Source organism: Pseudonaja textilis, chromosome 1, assembly GCF_049901715.1.
Source record: "Pseudonaja textilis isolate UNSWEBS1 chromosome 1, rPseTex1.2, whole genome shotgun sequence".
NCBI classification, from domain to species: domain Eukaryota; kingdom Metazoa; phylum Chordata; class Lepidosauria; order Squamata; family Elapidae; genus Pseudonaja; species Pseudonaja textilis.
Genome location: NC_141990.1, coordinates 104894965 through 104912715, shown reverse-complemented (window position 1 = coordinate 104912715; position 17751 = coordinate 104894965). Strand labels below are relative to the sequence as shown.

The window sequence follows — 17751 nt, the reverse complement described above, 5'->3', positions numbered from 1 at the left end:
TTTTAGTGTGGCTTGGCTTAGCCATCTGTTTACTCGAAGCCAAGCCACACTAAAAGCCTCCAATACAGGAAACACAATGTTGCCAGCCAATCAAGACAAAAAAACCACTACAAAACAGACAGAAGATATTAGAAACACCAATCAAGCAGAACACAGCAAACTCCAAGACCAATAAATACAGACCAAGACTCCCAACCAATCAGGATGAAGAAAAAACATTCTAACACAGCAGTAGGCTAGCACCAAATTTAAAACAGAAATGGCTGTGAAAGTCTGACTCACAGACGAACACAATACAGAAGCCTGATGATGGCAGATGAAATTCTGCCGAAACGTTGCTACAACTTTAAAAGCACAACTATTCCGCAGCTAATAAATGTGCCCAAATGCTTCCAGGTTAATATGTTCAGAGCTATAATCTTCTATTTATATTCTACATATCTGAAATCTTTTCTATGCACCCATCAAGTTGCCAAATTTTCAGCTTTTCTACTTTTCTAGTTAAAAGAAAAGTAGTGTCTGACACTTCATAGTACAATCCTAGTACCTTCTCAGAAATCAGTTTTCCTGAATTTAGTGAAACATTTTCCTAGATAAGTATGCATGGGTTCTGCCATCTTCAGTTTTTATGTACTCTTCTCAATTATTGATCAAGTACTTTGATATGCAGGTTAAATATATTATCTCTGTTGTACAATTCTCTGCCTCCTCCCTGAGTGAAAATGCTAGAATTGCCTTTTAGATAATATTATAAAGATAACTCATTTGTGCAAAAAGAAAACTCTATGCAAATAATATAGGGAAGTGGTGCCAAAGGAAACCATACCTTTGACTTTTCTTTTGGTTTCTTCATCTGCTGTTTTACTTGTTGGATTATTAAATGCTGTTAAGATTGCAGCTTGTATGCGCTGTAACACAGATATTTAGCACATTTTTTAAATTAAAGTTTGCAGTTTTAACCCTCTTTTTTTAAAAAAAAAACTAAACAGCCTATTAAACAGACTGGAGAATTACTGTTCTTTTGAAGACATGGGTTCATATTAATGACAGAATTTAAAATACAGTCTCAGAATTTCACAATAAGACCTCTACTCTTGTTTCCATATACTTTTAATTAATCTTAGTTATTGTTATACTTCCTTGCCCTTAAAGCCTAATCAAAGGAGTTGCAAAATGAGTGCAACACTGAGATATATAACATTAAGAAGAGCTATAATAAAATACCATTCTAAAACAAATTAAAAATATATTATCAGCAATAATTCAATCAGAAAACAACAGAAAAATGAACTTTTCCCTTCTTATACAAAGTATATATGTGTGTCACAAGAAAATATACACAGGATTTTATCAATTATTTAAATACATTGTTGCTGCTTTTTTAACATAAAGACTAGCAGTTTGCATAATTAAAATTAACTATCTTTACAAAACTTGAGATATTTTAAAATTTAAGATTTGCTTTAGGTAGAACCAGAAAGTGCCCACTTCAAAACTCATTCAGCCTAAATATGAAACTAGAAAACTAGGTTTATCTTAGTTCACCTATTCACCTTAAAGCAGCAGCTGTGGAAGGAACAAGGCAATCTGGATTACAACTTATGGGCAATAAATTTAACCTTTTATGTCTCTGCAGTCTTCATGAAAAATACCAATCCACCCAACTCAAGTTTCCATCCAGACCCACCCAGTTTCCCCACAAATCAGACTGCAACTTCCATCAGTCAATGCCATTAGAAAACATCTGGAAAGACCTAAACTGGAGAAAGTTTCCCTATTTTATTATAAAGCCTACTATTGTCTGAAAACCCATTTCGTCAATAATGATGCAATTTGTGTATTTTTATAAAATGCATCACTTCTGGAATGTTTTAAAAGAGGATTGCTGCTTGCATCAAGCATACACAGAAAAAAACAAGAAAATATTGAAATCATCAGCAGAAAGAGAAAATATCTCCACATGGAAGAAGAAAATTAAATCCAGTTTTAGTGAGAAAATGAAGAAGAGGTTCCTTTCTTTGCAGAATAACATATATCCCTGTGAATTGGCTAACAGACAGGGTTAATGTTACAAAGACAAAAGAACATAAAAAATTACAAAAGATAAATTGAATTAAGATACCTACATTTATCTAATTTTTCCAAAGTGTACTGGAATGGTGTCATTCCAATTTGAAAGACATGAAATTATGATAAAAATGTAACCTTGGACTCTTTTACTTGAGCATTTGTCTTTCAAAAATATTAAAATATTAATATTAATGCGATATATTTGGAGCTAAAATAAGTCCTAAAATTGGGCAGGGAAAAAATATTGGGCAAGAACAAAAATTACACTGGATATTTTTGTTATTAATATATATGAAAGTAAGATTCAGGACAGACATCATTAAAAAAATCCATACAAAAAGTTTTAACATTAAAATGTATGTTACAACTGGGCTGTGATTATTGCATAGACCTTTGTGCTTGTAATTAAATCATACATCACTGCATTTTAAAAATAGGTCTCTATAAAGTGACTTCTCATATATGTGAATAAAATCTGTCTCTATCACCATCAGACAAGAAACAAAATATATAATTGTATTTATAATCAAGAAACAGATGATGGGTATAACCTGCTTATATACTACTGGTTTAATGATACAATGATGAATATATTGTGAAATATATTCGAACTGGTCTATCAAATGAATGTCTACTTCACAAATACTTGCCCTAGCTATTAATTCCCAATGCCTCAAAGATTTTTTCTGTTCATCTTAAATCCAACAACATATTAAAAAGAATCCATCCATGAAACTAAATAAATAACTCATGTAAATGGTGTCATAAACAATTCTGCATACAAAAGAAACTATCTTTTCACTGACATGACTGCATTGATTTATATCAAAAAGACAGATTTTTAAGGGTTTGAGTAAATCAGACATTAATAAATTAACCAGCCTTGGTATAAAGCATTCCCATAAGCGGGTAAGGGGACCCTATGCAACATTGCCTGAATTACAGACATTTTGAAACTTGGTTAACTGATAAGTATTAATTTATGTAGACCCTACATTTATAATAATGCAGGAGAAAGCAATTATAAATACAAGTCCATCAACAAGACATATCACTGTCTCACAGCTTCAGGTTAGGTAACCACAGATCACGCTGTGGCTCTAAAATAAGAAAATTTAATTTAAGTGCTTATTATTTCTAATGGTTGTTTATTATTGAAAACAGTTCTTATTTTTAAAAAACTCCACAAGTTTACAAAAATACTTTTTTTCAATTAGTCGTGCAGAAATATAGATAGCTCAGAAAGATGGGATAATATAGAACCATAAAGTAAACAAAAGCTGACCCAAAGTGAATCCTTATAGGAACCATGTTTAAGAGAGGCACAAGAACAGAGTGCTTAGTCGTTCTAATCGGTTTTAAAGGATTCTGGTGGCAGACTGACTGCTGGAGGCTTTCTTCAATTAAAAAAAGTCACCATAGTGACACTCTCTAACAATAGTACAATTTACAGCTGTAGTATTCCCATGACAGACAATGTTACTCAGGTTTGTTCAGGCTGGCACAACTGTCACTGCTCAAAAGATGGTCCAGATTCTGACATTCTCCGTTTGCCATGATCATATAGAAACCTGAAAAGTGGAAGGGGAGGGAGGGGAGCGCAACAGCTTTTATTAGTAATGCCCCTTGCTATGAAGCCTGAGGTAATAAAATCGCCCATTTGCTATATTGCTCCTTTACAGCGAAATATGGGTTTAATTGTTGATGCAGGGTCAACATTTGTGCTCCTTAAAGGGAAAGAAAGAAGGGAATGTGGGATTTTGGGCAATGATGAAAAGGGATGATAGGATCATTTTGATTTATCTCTACTAATGCAGTATCAGATAGGGCTCTTTGGGGAATTAAAACTTTTCCTACTATATAATTTCACAATGGGCTAAAATCAAGATAGTTATCTCCCTCTTTCAGACTGTCACCTTTATATATGATCTTGCAAATGAAATTATCAGCCCCAAACACATTTAAAACAGTGCTCATTGTGATGAAGAAAGTATACAGAATTTGAGGCTGTGGAAAGTGGAATGAGGGTATTAACTTTCTGCTCAAATTAAATATATAATTTGTGAAGCTTCAAAAGTTTATAATTAAGCTATATAACACAAAACATTGATAAATAAGAATCATCTTATATTTGACAATCCAGCGATTTTAACAGATGAATATAGCATGACAGAATAGCAGAATGGGATATACATAATTGAACTGAAATTGGTAATTTAGATCACCTGATCTAGATTATTCAAGCATGATTAAGGACTATCTGTGATCTTTAATGGCATAAAAGCAGCATTCTAAATAGTTGATGGGCATCTAATATAACTGGCACAAAAAGTGGTATCACTTCGTCAGATTGTCAGGCATCCATTAGCATTCCAGGCCACATTTTTATTATTGATTGGGGAGTTTAGATGCTAGAGTCAAAAGCAGTCCAATGTAATGTATTATCACACTTATATAGCCAGTATGAAATTAAAGATCCTGGGTAATATCAAAATAACTAAATTAATAAGTTCAGTTATGTTCAATGGAAGAGATTCAGAGTTTTATTCAACCCCTGAGGGTTAGGACAGAAGAGGCATTTTAATCATTGTCCTATCTCTTTCCAGGTTCCAGCACTATTCTAGTAAGTTCTCCCCCTCAAATCTTTGGAAGAGAAGTTGAGGGAATATAAAGGGTAGGATGAATAGCAATCTACTCCATTCAACCAGTAGAAAAACTCCAGTGGTTCAATAGCCACCAATTGAATAAGGCATACTTCTGTCCATATTCAGAGGGGGCGGGAAATCTCTATAGGATAGTAATCAAAGCACCACTGTTTAAGGGTTTGTAAGAAAAGAAAATATCATAGATCAGGGGTGGGCAATTATTTTCCCAAAGGGTCGCATGAGAGGCCAAACCAATAGAGCGTAAGCATTCATATAGACACATTATGTAAACTAAACTAAATGAAAATAAATAGCAGTCACCTTCAAAATAAAAGCCACCCATGCAGGCCATGCAGGAACAGCCAAAGGGCCGCCTATGGCCTGAGCTCTGTCATAGATTATATACTGTATTATTCAGACAGCTTAGATTCAATGTATTCTTTCAAATAAAAAAAGCAACAGAAATTCACAGCTAGACTGCAGAACTAGAGAAAAAAAAATTCTGGTTGAAATTATTACTGCTTCTGTTTTAGAAGCTGCTGCTTTAAAGCCTCAAATTTAAAAGATAGGAGGGGAGGAGGACTGGAAAAATAGTGCAGATAGGCACTTTGACATTTAGCTAATGAGTTAGCAAAGTCAAAGATACAACTGCTATAGTTGTGCTTTATAAACTCCCATTTTAAATAAATATTTTAAAATGTGATTGGCAGGTACACTGCATAGGGACATTCATTCAGGAAATCAGTCAGGCTGCTTATAATTCTTTTATAAGTATACTTATAAAAGAAATTGGACACAAAATAGTTTAGAAATTACCTACCATCAATAAATGTTTTTATTACATTCTTATAATATGTATTATATTGCAATGTAAAAACAACAGCATAGAACAGAAGAACTTTGAGTGAATCCCTAAACACAGTAAAATATGAGAGCAAATTTAAGTTTGATTTGCAAAACAAATTCACATAGCAATCAGACAGTATTCAATTAATAAACATTTAAAATTAATAAATGGAAGAATTGACTACTACACCAAAATAGTGTCATAGTCATCATCAGTACTACACTGAAGGCCTGCAATACATCTTAAAGATGCAGATCAAAGCAAATCATTTTCTTAGTATATAGCATAAAATAGCACTTTTTTTAAAAAAAAGAAATAATTTGAGTCAAACTGGTTCTTTTATCAAAAATAAACACGTCACCTTTGTTTCTTCTATTCTCATTGCATCCAACAAGTAGTGGAGCACCTCCTGGCTGTCCTGTTGTTGAAATCCTTTAAACCGAGGGGCCCTGCAGAGGGGAAAATGGACAGTCTCTGGAGAAGGAGTTATAAGGCTTAAAAGTAGAGGTTTAACATGTACATGCAAACGTATGTTCAAGAACAATGATGCTGTGATGGGCAGAGAGAAAAACAATATTCAGAAAGAGGGTGAGAAACACAGATCAAAGTGTGAGAGAGATGGACAAAACATAGAAAGTACCTTTAGTTTCCAAAAAGACTCTAAATGTGAAATCTGGTTGAAAGATGACAAGTCTTAATGTGTGACAAAACATTAAGTGGTAATTTTTGCAGAATTTTCTGCCAGAAGGGTTACTTGGGTGGGCCACCAACTACCTGTTAAGCCCCATGCAGGTCATAATCCACAAAGCAAAACCACTCAACCGCGGACTTTTAATACAAGTAGTCCTCAACTTACAACAGCTTGCTTAGTGACCATTCAAAGTTACAACAGCAACTTGAAAAAAGCAACTTGTGACCATTTTTTCACACTTAGAATCATTTCAGCATCCCCATGGTCATGTTATTTACATTTGGATGCTTGACTGCTGACTCACATTTATGATGGTTGCAATGTCCTGGGGTCATATGATCCCCTTTTGAGATCTTCCAACAAGCGAAGTCCATGCGGAAACCAGATTCACTGAGCAACATAAATTTTGGGCTCAATTGTGATTGTAAATTGAGGACTATCTGCACAAGATTAGCTGTAAGGTATAGAATCTTGGAAATTGCAATAGGAACTTCCAGCTTTCTTTTACTAAGGAGTTCATCAAGGCAAAATCTCTCAATGTTCTGAATTTCATCTTCTGGGCATTCTGTAACCCAGCCTGAGTTGCCATCTATTAATGAACTTCTTTCCCATTTTTTATTTTGATTTAAGTTCCCCCATCTCTTTCCCAGGTTCCTAAAAACTTCTCACACTGCCCAAGCATCTTGCCCAAAAAAGTACAGAGTATTTTAGCGTATATTGTCCTAGATAAGATCTAATCAAATTGATACCGTGCTATGAATGTGTGTTTTTTATTTTCATTTTGTTCTCACAAATCAACAGAATCACTCTGATTTTTTAAGACAGGCATTGACTCAACCATTCTGATGGCTAGGAAGCAGTGCATTAAAGAGCCCAACTGTTTAATTCAGGGACAGTTTTTTAAAAGATTTATAACGATTGGGAGATTAATATGGGAAAATATTTAGCTGCTAGCCTAATCATTGCATTTCTATAAACAAAACTGGAAGGTGAAAATATGATACTTATCATTTCACCGAGTCACTTGTGATAAAGAATACTACAAGGTGACCAGGCAGGAAAGTTGAGATTTTTTTTTTTTTTAGATTGATGAAGGTATATGTCAGGGAGGTGCTAGTAAAGCTTTTGACCTTATCTGTGAAACTGAAAAGATCAGTCACATTTTAATATGATGATCCTAAATGCAACATCGATTTTTAAATTCTTCCTGGAAAAGGAAGGCTGCTTTCTTATTGGAAGAATGGAAGTTGCTATTCAATCAATTTTTATGACCATCCAACTCACAAACTGTGACTCTGGAAGGCTAACACAGGATGATCAAAACCAATTCAAAAATGTAGTATAGAACAAAGACATGACAAAATTAAAATGTTCCCCATTCTTCCTTTCTCAGACAGACTGTCACCCTAAATATGGCTGCCAACTAGTCATCTATGGTTATAAGAGAAGAAAAATAACTGTGTTTTGTTGCTGTTATCACCCTAAATAACTCAATTTAAAAAATATAATGTTGTTATTACCCTAAGTAATTAATTTAAAAAATATTCATTTGAACTCAGATTTGTCCTCTTCTAGCTGTCTTCTACATGTTTCTTCTACCACCTCCTCTCCCAGAGTTTGCCAGTAAACTAAGGAACTCTATGGATCAGTGGTGGGATTCAAATTTGTTTACTACCGGTTCTGTGGGTGTGGCTGGGTGGGCGTAGCAGGGGAAGGATACTGTAAAATCTCCAGTCAGAGGTGGTATTTGCCGGTTCTGCAAACTACTCAAATTTCCGCAACCAGTTCTCCAGAACCGGTCAGAACCTGCTGAATACCACCTCTGCTCTGGATGCATATATAGTTTTCTCAGATGCAGGTAATCTAAGACTGTCATCTCCCCCTTATTCCAGGCAATGACACCCCCAAATTCCCTGTGAAACCCTAAGATCATACGAGGACCTAGAGGAAGATCAAGTTAATAAGTCTTTTTTGAGGAGCATAGTTTTATAAAGCATTTTTTAAAAGAATATAAAGACTAATATAAGCCCAAAAACGTAACAAGGGGGAGAGGGGATAAAGGTAAAAGAAAAATAGAAAAAGAAAAAGGATACAAAGAAGTTTCTGATCTTCTTTACAGTACTTGCAAGTATAATTATAATTTTACCTCTTACTCTACAGTTACAAAACAATTGTCTTTTTTCTAGAAGCTCATACATCAGAAACTTGTTTTTTCTGTTCCTTTCACATTTTGAATGGAACAAAAAAAACAAGTCTTACTCCCTGTAGTGAGGAATAGGTACAGGGAACTCAAAATGACCTGATAAAGATTAATAGCAATGTTGACTTCAGATCACAGATCACACCAAATAAAAACCTGATCTAATTCTAGGTCAGGTCTAGGTCTGGTCTAGGGTGACAATTCATTCCCCTGCTTTGCACCTAAAGAGAGCAGAATTAAGTCCTCCAAAACGGCAAGCAGCCAACTAGGAAACCGTCACATAGCACAAAGGCCAGTGCAGTAACAGCTCTCCCATCTAATCAGCAGGGTCTCGTGTCTGCTTATGTGGGGAAACAAGGCAAAAGCTACCAGAAACTCAAGGATGACAAGAGCCATTCTACCACCCCTGTCCTTGGGTCCATGGGTTACACACTCAACAGGGCACATTTCCAAGGAGTCTTTCCCTTCCATACTAAGCCAAGTTTTAGCAAGGCATGTCAGGTCAGCTCCAGACCTCCAAGGTCCCTTCCAACTCTATTATTCTGTCATTCACTATTAATCCATGGGTGAGAGAGAACTCATTACAGTCTAAACTGCAATTCATCAACAGCTAAAAGCTCAGACCCCTGGATCTTGGGGGCCAAGTCCAGGAACCAGGAACATGGAACCAATGCATATACACCAACACCACTTTCCCTATGAGTGACCCATCCCTGCCTCCCACCATTTCTCCTCTTGCCCATCACCAGCAAATTTCCAAGTTGCCCTTTCTTTGCACTGACTAGTGGAGCATGGCATATGCATAGAACTGTTGTCTGTCCTTTTCTATATTTGGTGTAGGCTACAACTGACAGAACAAAGCTTAAGGGTGCTTTCCAAAAAACCCAGACTATGAGAAGGAAGAACATATTGCTAGCTTAGTGGAGTTTTCAATAAAATTTCAGGGAGGCCAATTTTTATTTGCTGCCTAAGGAAAGATGTTCTGAACAGTAGTTTTAATGTATGTCAGCAACTTGTCCTATACACAATAATTGCATTTGTCATTTGCCCTGAGAGGACCTTTTCAATAAAGACCTTAGGTAGCTTCACATATTAATAACTAGAAGAGAGAAAATAATATATACAAAAGAATCCGGAGAAGAAAATGGGGCAGATTCCAAACACAGCTTCAAAACTTCAGAAATCAAAGAAGGTCCTATGCTACAGAAGAAGTAGCTATCACATTTCAAGTTCTATAAAGTTCTATCATATCATATCCTTGATAATCCCCAGAGACATTGCTTTTAGAAATGATTGAGACCAGGAGTATTAACCTACAGTCTCAGTGCAAATTTCATGTAGCCTTTGGCCCAATTTTCAAAAATATTTTGCAAGCCTTTTGTTCAGCAGATTTTGTTCTATGGAAAACAATTCTAAAAACAACTGAGCAAACAGGAAAAGAAAGAAAGGAGAAAAGAGAGAAAGAGAGGAAAGTAATTCTTATTTCTGGCTCTCTCACTAGTTTCAGTTTTCTGTATCTGTATTCTGCCCTAATAGATTTGATTGTGTGCCATCAAGTCATTTTCAACTCACAATAAATATATACAATAGTTAGGTTTTTCTGCACAACTATCTATTTCTAACCTGATCTTTCAACTCTTCCAACATCACCACTCTAAGTCCATCTACCTTCTTACAGGTCATCCTTTTCTTTTTTTTCCTTCCATCTTTCCCAGTATTAGAGCGTGACAGCCTGGTCATTTATGCCTCAAGTAAGAACCCTGATTTGTAGAATAGAATAGAATAGAATAGAATAGAATAGAATAGAATAGAATAGAATAGAATAGAATAGAATTCTTTATTGGCCGAGTGTGATTGGACACACAAGGAATTTGTCTTTATTACATATGCTCTCAGTGTATATAAGAAAAAATTAAATACATTCATCAAGAAACATAAGATACAATACTTAGTAATAGTCATAGATTACTAATATGCAATCAAAACATACTAAGAAAACAAATAAAACAATATAAATTATAAAGATACAAGCAACACGGTTATAGTCATAAGTGGGAAGAGATAGATGATAAGTGGGAAGAGATCAATGATCCATTTGTTTATTTTCTTGTCTGTCTACAAAGTTTTTAGGACTCTTGATTGATGATGATTTGTCAATGCCAATGGTGTACAACTGGTGCTCCAGTTGTTTTGGGATTGCACTATCAAAGTGCCTATTATTATTACTTTTCCTTTCTTTTGCCACTTCTACTTGAAGGTCTTTGTATTTATAGGAGTTCTTTCTCTCCTATTCTGCTGTTTCCTGCACTACAACATCTACTATCCCAGGGTGTGAAGCTCAAAGCCTGTGGGCCGGATCTGGCCTGCGGGTTGCTTAGATCTGGCCTGCAGGGCTGCCCTGGAAACAGTGAAGGATGGGCCCTCAGTGCCTCTGCCAGTGAAATCAGGCTCCTGAGCTCCATTTTTGGCTGCAACAGCCTCCCACAACCCTCTGCCAGTAAAAACAGAGCTAGGGAGGGCCAACCCTCCCAAGCTCCATTTTCACTGGCAGAGGGTTGCAAGAGGCTGTTGCAGCCAAAAAATGGAGTTTGGGAGCCCGTTTTCACTGGCAGAGTGTTCAGGTCACCACGGGCAACCCAAGGTGATTTCAAGCTGGCCACACCCACCCTGGCCACACCCACCCTGGCCCCTCAAGGTCAAACACAAGCCTGATCTTGCCCTCATTAAAATCAAGTTATCCAGACTTTTTTTGTCTTTATTATCAGCAATTGTTAAATTTGGGGTGTTACATGGCAGACGTCTGTTATTACATGTTATTACTATTATTACTATTATTATCATAATGTCCAGTACAATTTAAATACATTTTAGATAAAATGAAAAGGATTTTTTCAAAAAAAAACCTTGAGAGAAAACTAAAATAAGATGGGAAATATGCAGAGCAGGGGAACAGAAGCTGTAGTCCACATTGATATGTTTGGATTTGACAACTAAAAGATGTGCATTCCTCTCCCCTTGAAAATATGCTTCCAGGAAAATCCCTGGCAAAAATGGAGGATTCTGGAATGGTTGACTGAACTGACCACTCCCAGATGACTTGACATATGGAAGCCAGTGCCAACATGATACAACCTGTTGTATGGCGTTAGAGAATGAATAACTGAACAGATTGAATTACTGTTAATGGCCATAAGCAGTGAAGGATGATTAAGACAGCTATGCCACACTTATTCAGGTTTATTATCTTAATACTCAACTTTAGAAAAACATAATTATCTGAATATGATCATTCTATTGTATATTGATTTTAAAATGTATACTCATTTTAAATCAAGTAGATTATTAGATAACCTGTCTGTTGCATAGTAATGTCGTGATTCAATTTCCTTTTTAAATATGCAGTATATGCTGTGTAAACATTAACTACAAATAAAATTAAATGCAAAAAATCATTTCTATTTGTTCCCCTACAAAGATTAAGTTCTACATTTTTTTAGTGTGGCTAAGAGATAAATAAATTACAAAAAAAATTCAGTATAAAGTGATATTGTAGAATAGCGAAAAGAATGAAAAGAGATATTCCTTTATTAAACCATAGATTATCACTTGTTCCTGAAAAAAATCCTGTAAACTATTTATTTTATGATAACATGTCATCTGCTCTAGCCTAAAATTTATAGCTGTAACTCAGGCTCCAGTTTCAATGATTAAAAAAAAACAAAGAATCTTGCTAATTACTCAGTCAGAGCCTGAACTGATTAATCTATTATTAACATCAGTCTCATATTCTATGGTAGTTCTAGCAGAATATTGAAAAGGCCTGGCCTATGTGCTTTAGAACACTCTTGCTTGAAAAAGAACTTTGTTACTTTCAGAAAAATTGCTTTTAAATGTTATTTATGGAACAATTTCACAATCCAGAAAACATAATTTAAAAATAACTGCATTTGTGTTTTTCACATAAGCGGAACCTGAGCTTAGCAGTTCTATTTCAGCAATTGATATAACATCTTAATAAGATCATTTTGTGCTTGCCAGTGGAAAGATATCAAAGGAGGTTGTAACTGGATTTTGATTGGCAGGGAATTACAGATCTAAAAGTAATTATCAAAGCTGCTAAACACCCTTTTGATAATGATGGAACTGAGATAGCAATAGCAACAGCACTTAGATTTATATATTGCTCCATAATGCTTTACAGCACTCTCTGAGCAGTTTATAATATCAGCGTATTGTTCCCAACAATCCAGTCCTCATTTTACCAACCTCAGAAGGATGGAAAGCTGAGTCAACCACTCTAAGCCTTATCTCAGAAGAGATAAATGTCTCTCTTGTGCAGAAACATGTGAGTACTTCAACTCCCAGAATTCATAGCAATGGTGATGGTTGGGAAAATCTTTGGAGTTGAACATTTGGATGGTGCCATGACTGATGATACAGTATTGAGAATTAGTGTAGACCTATCAAAATATTTTTATCCTCCCTCTCTAATAATCTAGAAAGAATAATATTGCAAAAATTCTGCTACTTGGTCTATTCTCTTTTAGTTCCAGGTTCGTGGAGAAAGAAGTCAGAGATTCACTACCAATGGATCCTTTGGGTTAAAAATAAATAACATATTTTATACCGTGTTATTTTTCTTTGAGCCCCGAAAAAATGGCTAGGACATCTTTTCGGGGGTGACTTAATTTCCTCCCCCATATGCACCCCAACCTAGAGCACCCCAAGCACACTCAGATCTCCACAAGGCTGCTTCTATTGGCCTATGAAAGCTCCCCTGAAGGCAGAGTCACCAGCTGCTTCTATCGGCCTGTAGAAGTGGAGTTGTGGAGAGGTGAGTGCGCATGGGGTGCTCTAGGTGGGGGGCTGTATGGGGGAGGAAATCTACTGGCCGGTAGAAGCAGCCTCAGGGCGAGATCCCACGTGCAGTCCCCTCGCCACGAAACTGTTTCTATCAGCTGATGGAAGCTTCCCGAAGGCAGAGTCACCAGCCACTTCTATTGGCCTATAGAAGCGGCATCGGGGCCAGCACCCATGCGCAGTCCCTTTGCCACAAAGCCGTTTCTATCAGCCGATGGAAGCTTCCCGAAGACAGAGTCACCAGCCACTTCAGGGCGAGGCATTGCTGCCCACGGAGTGCTCCTGACAGGAGCGCCCCACACGCACTCCCCTCGCCACGAAGCCGTTTCTATTGGCCAATGGAATCTCCCCAAAGGCAGAGTCACCAGCCGCTTCTATTGGCCTATAGAAGCGGCATCGGGGCCAGCACCCACGCACAGTCCCCTTGCCACGAAGCCGTTTCTATCAGCCGATGGAAGCTTCCCAAAGGCAGAGTCACCAGCCACTTCAGGGCGAGGCATTGCTGCCCGTGGAGTGCTCCTGACAGGAGTGTGCACGGGCGCTCGCCCCCAAGGCCGCTTCTACCGGCCGATAGAAGTGGCTGGTGACTCTGCCTTTGGGGAGCTTCTATCGGCCGATGTTCTATCAGTAGTAGATTGGGGTATTCTAGCCTAGACTACCTGCAGGGCGCTCCTAAAGGTAAGTTTTCTCCCTCCCTTCCCCCACATTTCTCTTCACCTCGTGTAGTTTTAACGAACGATGTGAGAAATGGCGGGGAAACGCATGGATTAAATAGGCCCAAATTTGGGGGGCTTAATTTCACCTCATGCCTAGAAATCATGCTGGGCCTTCCTATTGGTGAAGGCTGTATTGTTGGAGAAACACGGTAGTATCAGAATAAACATTAAATAATCACCTACTGATTATTCATTTACTAAGGAAACTCTTATTTAGCAATATTGAAGCAGTAAAATTATAATAATGATGGAAAGTAACCCATTCTATTTCTGTGAACATTTCACATAATTTAGAAATCTATACAATCAGGAGTATGATCACCGTAATACCCAATTTCACAATTTCTGTCAGCTGCAACAGGTAAAATAATACTTTACTTAAAAATATATAAATGTTTGATGAGCCGCTAAGCCTCTAGATAAGTCAAAAGTCTACATCCCTAATATTCAGAATAGTGGAAACAAACAAAAGGGAGCCTGTAGTTATGCACACAATCTGTCTTAGCAAAATGTCCAACAGCTGCAACACTAAAAAAATTAACAGTACCAGACAATAAACAGTTGCTATGGAAAGAGAAATTGCCTGGTTTTTTTGCTTTTGTTTAAAACTTATTGTAGGTTATTAATACCTAGGAAGGGGGTACTCATAACAAAATGCAAATGCTTACTGTTTTAAATTTTAAACAGCACAATGCATCTCTGTCAATTGAAATACCGTAAGACATATTAATTAAATCACTTTAAATTTAAATAGGTAAATACTTTCTACATGAAAGTTACTACTGATAGAAGAGTATCCTTACTTCTGGCAGAGCTGGTTGAACAAAATTTTAGGAGAAAGAGGACCTTTCCCAGCATCTTTCATGCTATGAAGGAACAGGAGCATGGCTGAAGTCAGGGATCCAGGATTTGACAGATTCACTACCAATGGATCCTTTGGGTTAAAAATAAATAACATATTTTAATACACGATAATAACCCCCGGTATGTATGTTTAAAGTAAACATTTCATACAATTCAATATTATATAAAAGTACTTCTATTCAGATAGTAGGAGCTCCGCTAGCTCTTCCCCAGCCTGCCCCAGCTGGCATGTTTTCCAGATCTATTCTAAAGTATCTCACAAACCTGAAACAGAGGCAGAATCTTCCCCAGAACTTCTTTTGATTAAACCTATGATTTCAACTTTAAAATGGGCTGATTTTGTTATTGTTGTTGCAATGGCAACAATTTTGGCAGAGGGAACATTAGAGAGAAGCAACATTTATCAATGTAGAGAAACAATATATAGGACAAAATACAAATCTAATGCAAATCTAAATGAAAAACAAAATACAAATCTAATGAAGAAATACATTTTTGCAAGGGGGGCGGGGGGGAAATCAAGATTGCTATTAGATAATTCCATCTAGTTTCTCTTGATGACATGGGTGGTATGTGCATCACATAAATAAATAATTAAATATTTAGCCATATGCAAGTGCCATAAGGGCTTTTCAATGTGATTTTTTAAGTATTTAGTGTCTAAAAATATTTGATATATGAACTCCAGCTACAGTATATTGGCTCACAAACAAATGGCATTAGAGGAATTGAAAGGATGACATTTTCATTTCTTTTTCCTAAGAGAGAGAGAGAGAAAAAAACTAAAGCAGGTTTCATTCAGCAAAGTGTCCAAATAGTAATCATGGGGTTTGAGCAGTGGCTTAGTGCAACCAGGTAAGTCAGAATAACAGTGTGTTCTGTGCTATCCTCTGTTTAAAGAAGACTTTCAATCTATGGAACAATGGTGATGCATTGCACTCCTGCTTGGAGGCAGGGAAAGAAGGAAATGATTTTTGTCATTCACATTCCTCCTAAATCCTTTGGTGCCACACCTTCCCAGATGGTCCCCCAAACTCACAATCCAAAGGGGGAAATGGGAAAAACAATCTTTCCCCAACTAGAATACTCCTTGAGCACAATTCTGCTGATTCAAACTCTAATGCTAACTACATAAGGATATGACTCATTGTACTCATGCAAACATTAAGAGTGCTCCTTGTTGGCTTCCGGTTTGAGCTTCTTTGGCGACAGACCGAAACCTCATTTCTGCGAGGCTTCGATCCGTGCTCGCCGCTGGAGCGCCCCGAGCCAGCTGGCTTCGGGGCTAAGCCACCCCGTAGAGGTGGTGAAAAAGGGGGAGACTGCCTGCAGGATTGAGGAGAGCCGCATCTCTCCTCCCCAGCTGGCCATTACTCCCTTTCTCGAAGGCGGTTGTAGCAGTGGTCAGAAATGGCCACCACAAAGAAGAACTCGACCGGAAAAGAATGTGCAGGAGGAAGATAAGAAGAGAAAGTTTTGGTTGACCAGGTCAAACAGCAAAAGCAACAAATAAGGTATCCAGGAATTGAAACTATTAAAAAAAAACAATAACATTGTTCCCTAAGAAGATTTTTAAGCTGCAAAGGAGAGAGAAAAGGGAAAATATTTGGTTCTTTTTTCTCCCTTTCCTATACTGACAACTAAGAGACTTAAGCAAGAAATTGGAAAAAAATCCACTTTGACATTAATACGCATTTAATGCTGAAAATAAAAAGTCAAAGGGATAATAAAGATTTCTGGATAATCAAAAGCTTTTGAAAACAGGAAAGGAGAGAAAAAGAATAAAAGGGCAGGATCTGGAAGGGAGGAGACTGCCTGGAATTAAAAAAGAACTTATAGCAAAATCTCAACAAGACTTCCAAAAGATACATTTAAATTGAAATATCGCAACAAAAACCCCAGGAAGAGAAATTGGAAAAAGAAATAAGAAGAAATAACTTGGGACTATTTGGATTATTTGATGATTTCTGGATTTGTGGTTATTGTATTTGAATGACTAAAATCAATCGGGTGGTTGTTTAAAACTGTTTAAAATGGCTCCACTTTTAGAAGAACTGAAAATGGAACTTTAAAAGTACAAAGAAGATGCACAAGAAGGGAGAGGTTCTTTTGGTTTCGTATTTCAGTTTTTAGAAATGGAGATTTGGAATTATGAGAAACAACAAGAAATGCCTGCAGAACAAGAAGATTGAAACAAGGAAGAAGCCATCTTTAATGAACAAGTAATCTTAGATGTGGCGGGGGGAGGAAACAGGGGGAAAGAGAATGGAAAGTTTAAGATTGGGAAAAACAACTCCAAAAAAAATAGTGAAAAATAAGTATAAAATCAGAAAGCAACAGAAGAGGGAAATGCAGAAGAGAGAATTAGAAGTAGAGAGATAAGGGGGTAAAAAGGGGAGGGAGAAAAAGAGAGGGAAGAAAGGAAAAGAAGTTATAAAGGACAGAAACAAAATATAGAGAAACAGGGCCTATTTAGAGATAATGGGTGAAAATTTAATGGAAAAAGGGATTCTGCAAAGGTACATAAGATAGTATTATTATATTAGAAACAGAAATAATTTTAGAAAATATGAAACAATGTATGATTAAAATGTTTGATAAAATAGCTATTGTAATTCAGTGGAATGCTTATCAATAAATAAATGTAACAAAATGAATATTCAATGATTTACAAAACATATGTGAAGAGAAATAAGGGAAAAATTAATTATGGAGATTATATGTGTCTTTAAGGAAGTATGATATTTAATTGAAAAGAAGTGTTAAAGATATTAAGATTTTAATGATTATTAATGATAGAACTGAATTGGAATGGAATGAGGGTTTATAATTACATATATTTATAATCTTTTTTTAAA

At 36.5% G+C, this 17751-nt stretch overlaps 1 protein-coding gene across 1 annotated transcript in view; it reads right to left on the bottom strand.

The window, feature by feature from the left end:
• The window catches only part of USP45 (ubiquitin specific peptidase 45), a 67612-nt gene that overhangs the window by 18321 nt on the left and 31540 nt on the right, over positions 1-17751 (bottom strand). Inside the window, exons 8-10 of the mRNA XM_026726680.2 lie at positions 14833-14963; positions 5924-6011; positions 827-908 (exon numbers count right to left, since the gene is read on the bottom strand). Of these exons, the coding sequence (XP_026582465.1) occupies positions 827-908; positions 5924-6011; positions 14833-14963 (301 nt within the window). The remainder of the gene's footprint in view (positions 1-826; positions 909-5923; positions 6012-14832; positions 14964-17751) is intronic.